Here is a 7,676-nt window from a genome sequence, read left to right as displayed (position 1 = left end):
TATATAAATATATAAATATATATTATTATAATTATTGGATAAATAATCCAATAATTTCTACAAATCATTTTTTCTCCCCCTAGATGGAAGCTCTAACCAAAGCCTACCATTAAAAAATGCATTCATGTACAAAATTGTTTAATTCGAATAAAAGTAATAAATCTCGTCTCGATCCCACCCTTTAGCCCCTCTCGCCGCCCCCCGAGACGTTTAATTAAATTTTTGATAAGCTCTTTATTTACCCAACTTCAATATTAATCTACCTTCCAAACATTATTTCCTCCGTCTCTTGTATATATGCACTACGTGCGTTTATCTTTCGAGATGAAATGCCTACAGCTACTTTTTCCAAATGAACTGTCACTGTTTGCCGACTACTTTATTTCATTAATAGCTACCCTCTCATCGAATCGTTCAAATGATTAATTAAACAATAAATAATTCAAAAACCCCTCAACCAACCAAAAATTTTTATTCATATGTATACGAGTACAACAACCACCCACCCCCCACCCCCCTATCACTTTAATTGATTTCAATCGAAAAATACCGAAATTAATACGCGGTAATAACGTAATCGAAGCAATAATGAAATTGTTGATCTATATCGTTCCCCAACCAATAATATTATTTCCTCGTGAATAATTGATGCCCGATCAAAAAACGCACGATTACGGTCCTGCGCTCACAATTAATTGCCAATCATTTAATTACCGACTCGTCTAATTAAGCCACAAGTCCGAAAAAATCCTTACAACCCCTCCACCACCCCCTCGTCTTGATGCGCAAAGAATCGCAAAAGGGGTAGAGAAAGAGCGCTCCAACCCCCACCAAGCCAATATAGAGAGGGTAATATTTTGAATTATGGTTATAAAGCACTGACATTTGATGAAGATATCAGTGGTCTGTGACGAGTGAGTGATATGTACTCGTTGTATAGGGCATGGTTGTCGTTGGGGCCTTGTCCCATTCCGGCCCTGCCTCCGGCGCCCCTTAATCTCACAGCACCGGCTCAAGGGGCGCCCGACGTCGCCTTACAAGTAGGCCCACAAATGACACACTTTGCCGCACATAAGGCCGTACTCGAGATGCATAGCGGATTTTTTAAAGCGGCATTACTTAATCACACAGGTAATTAATTTAAATTTAGTTATTATTATCGCGTAATTATTTATTTACCTTCATTTTATACCAAATTATTGGCGAACAAAACTGACAAAATAAATAATTATATTAAATTTAATTCGCATTTATAAACAATTTCAATTGTTTTGGTAAAAATGCAAAACGGATTATTTATATTGACATCAAACATTGTATTTACAAAAAACATTCTATTTTTGCATTTTCGATAAACAGAAACGTCAAATTTTAAATTAATTACATTTGAATAATTTAAATAAGTAGTTCAATTGGGAATTAAAGTTATTACAATTTGAGATCGAAGCGAAATCAAGAATAAAAACTTCGCTCAAGTGTATCAAAATTATTTAATTCAGTTTACAAATACATACAGGGAGTTAAAAAATGATTGTAAAGGAGGTAATAGTATGGATCAAAATAAACAAAAAAGTCTTAATAAACATGGGTCCGCAAAGTAACGGTTTCGGAGATATGGAATGTGAAAATTTTTGGAATGTTTACTAGAAGCTTCTCTCTTTTGTTTGAACAGATTGCAAATAAATGTTTCAAAAAACAAATAATTTTTGATATCTCCGAAACCGTTACTTTGGTTACCTCCTGAAATATTTTACAATCTTTTTTAAACATCCTGTATTCAATTGAAACATATTTTTTTTAATAATTCCTGGATTTTTTGCAACATGTTTTAATGAATTACGTAAATCTTACGAAATTATAACTGATTTTAACTTGGAATTACACTAAAATTTCAAAAAATCTCATAAAAACTAAATTCAATTCAATTTTTGTGCAGAAATTAGATTTCTCAAAACTATAAAAATTACAAATTTTCTTTTATACCTACTTCCACTTAACATTAAAAAAAATTAGTCGCTTCGTTGGCCACAAAAAAAAAGAACCGTAATGCACCTTCATATAAGAAACATAATCGTGTTTTGATATTTTTTTATTGGTCATGAAATTTTTTTAGACGCCGCCCCCATCGCCGTCCCCAACGTCAACGTCGACGAATTCTCGTCCCTCCTCACATTCATGTACACCGGGTACTTAGACCTCAACCTCAGCAACATCTACAACATCCTCCTCGCCACTCACATCCTCCACATGCCTCGTGCCCTTGAAATCTGCCGCTCCTTCCTCCTCCAAAGCCAACCCTCTTTTCCCCGCCCCTCGATTATCAAACCAATCCCAAGTCGTAAAACCGCACCGCCCACCCAACAAATCCATCCCCCGACTTATAGTCATTTGAAAAAATCCGAAGCCACGCCTTTTAAAACTGTCACACAGGAAAAAAGTCGAGCATCGACGTCGAAAATCGAAGATATACCGCCGACGACCGAAAAACCGAAAAGCGAAAAAACGAAAAAACGCCGAAGCGAAACCAGTAGCGGCACGAATGGAGGGGAGAAGGTTATCATCGATATCGCCTGCTGCGATGGACCTGTGAGATTTCATCGAGTGATTAATAAAAACTACGGACAACAAACGCAAAGTGAAAATGTTTACGATCAAGTGGATGAGGTTAATAGAAATGCAGCAATGAATAAGGTGATGACGGAAAATATCAGAGATCGGGGAGAAATGTCAGATGAGAATCAAGCAGGCACCGAGATGTTCACTTGTTTGTATTGTAATCACACGTTTAAATCGCAGTATTGTTACCAGAAACATGCCCGAAGGCATTTAAATCCGGTCAGTCTTGATGGGAAAAATGTGGCAACGGTGCCCAAAGAAAACAAAAGAGAGGTTAAGTTACTAGACATGAACGTTCAGTATTACCCTTGTAAGACTTGCGGATCGAAATTCCCTAGTTATTATTTTGTTCACAAACATCGCAAAATGTGTCACGCTGACGAAATGGCCGATAATAATAATAAAAACAACGAAATGTTACCCGAAAATAGTGACAGTGGTAGTGCTATAGACGTCGAAGCTGTCAATAATGACATTTAAACTGTCACTTGTCACTTGTTCACTCAATAAATGTATGATAAAATTTCGGCTATTATTTTTCTGACTCACCTGGTATATCGGCATTTTCTTCATCGCTAGTTTCCACATTGGCGTTCTCCTTGTCTTTTCTCCTCTCTTTCTTCTTTTTAGTTTCGGCGATCGCCGTTGGAGTCGCAGAGGACGTCTGGTCGCCACTGCAAAAATACGAAAAAAAAATTTTTTCCAGATTTTAAATAATAATTCAATGAAATTTCCTCGGAGAGATTGTGTGTGGCAATATTTCTGATTAAAATCCCGGTGTTTGATTCTCTGGCGGAGAGAGACAAACACGATTTGCATTACAATCTAGGGGAGTGATTCTTTGCCACTGGGGAGTTGGTATTACTGCTGACTGCACAATTATCGAACAAACTTACATATCAATTTTGTAAATTGACGAGTTTTAATTGACTTCGCGAATCGCGATACCGGAAAAACGAAACGATGAATATGATTGGTCCAATTCAGGCAAACAATTGACGTTCGGAGAGAATGAGAGATGAAATGCATTAAATTGGTAATGTGTCACGTGATAAAAAATTAACAATCAAGTCGATAATGACTTTAACACGCTGAGAGATTGTCACCAAAGAATGATTTTCTAATTTTCAACCAAACACTCTGTATACTATAATATTATTATACGCAATGCTTTTTATTTTTAATAAAACTCTGTTCAAAATCATTGTTTTAATTGATTAAAAAATAAAATTTAAATAAATAGAATATATACAGGATGAACCATCATTACACCCAATTACTCCTCGTGTGCTTATTTTAAATTAATAATCATAAGTATGTTACATGTGATTTGTTGACAAAATAAAAATTATTTTGCACTTCTCGTTATTCAAAAAATTATTTTTGATTTTTTTTAAACACCCATTATAGTATACATGTTACATTTTCTTGGTTCAGTAATGTGACAATATCACTAAACTGTCATTTAATTGGTTAGAGAAAATCAAACTTTCATTAAATAAACAATTCATAAATAAATTTTGATTCAATAAAGTATACAGAATGTATCCAAAAATTAACTCACTCCAATTTTTATCGTTCTATTAAACTTTTATTTAAAATTGGTAGAAAAGAAGTGTTGATCAAATGTAAATTTTTATTAACGTCCGCAAAATTTTCCACATGTGCCAAAAAAAAATTGTTTTTTTAATAAAACACCAGGCATAATAATAATTTTTTGGATTTAATAATGAAATTGAATTGTAAGTTTAATCGAATAAAGATAATATTAAACATGGTATACAGGCTGTATCAAAAGTTCAATCCTTCCCTATACAGGGTGCGCCAGAACTCGCGCCCCAGAGAAAAATTTAAAGTAAGATAGGATACCAGGAACATGGAAAAAATGTTTAAAAAACTCTCTCTCAAAAAATTTTGATATTTATTTTTTGACATTTGATACTTTTTATATCTGTTTAATGACACTGATAATCTTGTATATGTGTTTTTTACAATTATTTATTAAAAGTACAAAAATTTTGTTAATAAAAGCCACAAATAACATTGAACAAAGTTACAATTTAGGACACAGCTTCTTTCTTTCCTCTTCTAATAGACTGTAGCAAAAAAATTTGGAAAATTATTTTTCAAACAGAAATAAATAGCGTCAAAGTGCTAAATTTAAACTCTCATAACTTCGAAATTTTTAAAGATAAAATTTTTTTAACATTTTTTCCGTGTTTCTGGCATTTTACCATTTTTCTTTGGGGCGCGAGTTCTGGTGCACTCTGTATACAGAATGATGATTTTTTTTTAAATGGCAAGCACTGTAGAACTTATATTTTTGGTCCGATTTCAAGAATTAAAAAAATAAATTAAATTGCTTTCAATATAATATAAGCTGACAATTTTAGAATTTTTGTAAATGTTATAGTAAATTTTGGGCTATATTGAACCTTCTAATTTTATACTATAGTAACTATAGCAACTCAAAAATTACAAGTTTAAGAAAAATTGCACTAAATCTTTGATTGTTAATAAAAAATCAAGGAACTGTTAAATATTATTGAAAATTACTGAACGTCTAAATTTTGGTAAACAATTTATTTATTCAAAAAATTTTTTTCTTTTTTTTATAGCCATCGTAACTCAAAAACCAATTTTTATGAGTTTTATGAGTACTATAAGTTTTCGTTGGGAGAGTCGATATGTAAGTTTCACTTACTAGAAATTACTCTTTAAAAAAATAATAGAAGTCAAAAAAAATAATTATTTAAATAAAACAATGTCAAAAAGCAGTAAATAAAAAAAATATTGCCAATACTTTTCAAAATTTCAGTAGGAAATGAAAATAATAATTAATTATTATAACAAATACGAGAAACATAAATATAATTTAGTGTGATTAATTTTATTATTATTTATATTTTGTTACTTTTAATAAAATAATTGTTAACGTCAATTTTTTTACTGACACCATGCAGCTAAAATTTATTAACTTTTTTTTCAACTTTAATAATTTGTCTCAAGAATATTTTTTTGTAAAAGTAGAACATATTGCACATGTCTGTATCAAATCATGAAAAAAAAAATGGTCCCTACTTATTAAAATTAGAAAGTTGAATATAGCCCAAAATTTACAATTATATTTACAAAAATTCTAAAATTGTCAGCTTATACTATATTAAAAGCCACCATTACCCTGTATATCTCTGCTGTTTTCTTGAAACCCCAAGTTTATGATTTATTTAATTCTCTGCATTAAGTAACTTAAGTACCATAAAATATGAGATAAATTAAATTACAGAAATCTGCTATAATTTGCATCTACAAACTGTAGAAGGTATTTCATTGGAGAATTCTGCACTAAACACAAGAGAAATCAATACCGTATGCAAAGCCTCTACGCACTAGGTGGCAGCACTTTGCTTGTATTATCGCAAATATTAAAAAAAACAATTTTGAATCACCATGTAGATGATTTACCTGGCGACTTCCTGTACCGACGGCTCATTTTCTTTCTTTACCGTGACGACGACGCCATCGTGGGCCGCGTCAGCGGCCGTCGCGCTACCGTCCCCCTTGGCGTCGTCCCCAAAAAACTTTTGACTTCGATAATCGTCGAATGTCGAATTGAATTCATTGAAGGTGGTCGTCTTGGTGGCGTCGGCGTCGACGGTGGCATTATCGGCAGGTTTGGGCGACGTCGGCGGCGCTGCAGCCGTAACCACCGACGCCGCCGTCGACATAACCGGCGTCCCACTGGAAACCACAGTCGTTGTTGTCGTCGTCGTGGAGGCGGTTGTAACAGTCGCCGCTGTGGTGGGAACGGCCACGGATGTTGAAGTAGCTGAAGGACTCGTTGATGGCGGCGTCGAACTCGCCGTCGTAGTGGTGGCGGCGGCCGTCGTAGTCGTTGGGACGGACGTGGGGGCGGTGGACGTCGGAGGCGTCTCCGTCGTCGGCTCGCGATTTTGCTGCACGACTGTGCGTTGCTGTTGCTGCTCCCGTTGCAAGCGAGTCGTAACCCCTACAAAAAAAAATTTAAACAATTTTATTCAATTTTTTGCTAAATTACCTGTCGTTAAAATATCCACAACCGAAGTGTTTGCACTACTGTTGACCTTCTGCGTGTTGTTCCTCGACGAGCGCGTCCTCTGTCTCGATTTTCTCAAAAGTTGTTTATAATTTTCGGTCTTTTTGCTAAGATAATAATATTGAACACAGTCCGCGACCGATTTTCGTTCGATGAACGAAGCAATCACACCGAAATTTTTCGGATGTTGGAGGTATTTCTCTTTAAAAACTTCTTTTTCACTGGGAGTCCATATATTAAGAAATTGTCGACTTTTGTACACCATTTCCATGTCTTCAATGAAGCCGTTGTCGTTCTGATAGGTAATTTTGCGTTCTTTTGAATCGAGAAGAATAGGTGGGATGACGGCGTAACTACGCATTTTTTTATCCTCCATTGCTTGCTCTTGGAGGTTGTCCATTATCTCCTCCATGTCCGCCTCGCTCTTCACGCGAGCACCAACACGATTAAATCTAAAAATAAAATGCATAACATTAGTTTTGTCATTCAAAAATCACAAAAAACACTTTTGTATATTGCTGTTGCCCTTCGAGCTCTCAAGTCTACTGCATGGCAACATTTTCAATTCATTCCCACTCTCTTATGACATTATTGTTGATAATTTAAACATGATGTACAGTCACTGGTAAAAATAGTGTTGCTATCAATTTCAACAAAAACAGCATTATTACTTTTATTTTGTACTCAATGTTAAAGAGTGCTTTTATCAACTAATTTCAGTAGATAAAGTAGTCTTTTATCGTCTAGTAAAATAAAGTAATTTTTATCTACTGTTTATATTTAAGAAATTCTGTTAGGTGAGTACAAAATAAAAGGAAATATTATACACAACGATAAAGATTGTTTATCTACTCGTGAAAAAAGTCACTCCTAAACTTAACCTTTTCACTCGTAGATAAACAATTTCTTTTATCGTCTTGTATGATAAATAACAATTTTTCACTAGTTGTAAAAGTACCATTATTTAGTTTGTTCGAGAAGTTGG

At 34.2% G+C, this 7,676-nt stretch overlaps 1 protein-coding gene across 1 annotated transcript in view; it reads right to left on the bottom strand.

Annotated features, from left to right (window-relative positions):
• The window catches only part of LOC123008403 (nuclear receptor corepressor 1), a 39,571-nt gene that overhangs the window by 9,312 nt on the left and 22,583 nt on the right, over nucleotides 1-7,676 (bottom strand). Inside the window, exons 4-6 of the mRNA XM_044404184.1 lie at nucleotides 6,674-7,143; nucleotides 6,082-6,625; nucleotides 3,166-3,290 (exon numbers count right to left, since the gene is read on the bottom strand). Of these exons, the coding sequence (XP_044260119.1) occupies nucleotides 3,166-3,290; nucleotides 6,082-6,625; nucleotides 6,674-7,143 (1,139 nt within the window). The remainder of the gene's footprint in view (nucleotides 1-3,165; nucleotides 3,291-6,081; nucleotides 6,626-6,673; nucleotides 7,144-7,676) is intronic.

This window comes from Tribolium madens, unplaced genomic scaffold, assembly GCF_015345945.1.
Source record: "Tribolium madens isolate multiple individuals breed KSU strain unplaced genomic scaffold, Tmad_KSU_1.1 Scaffold_71;HRSCAF=194;Tcas5.2_LG6, whole genome shotgun sequence".
Taxonomy (NCBI): Eukaryota; Metazoa; Arthropoda; class Insecta; order Coleoptera; family Tenebrionidae; genus Tribolium; species Tribolium madens.
The sequence above is the reverse complement of the archived record's forward strand: the minus strand, read 5'-3'. Positions and strand labels throughout refer to the sequence as shown.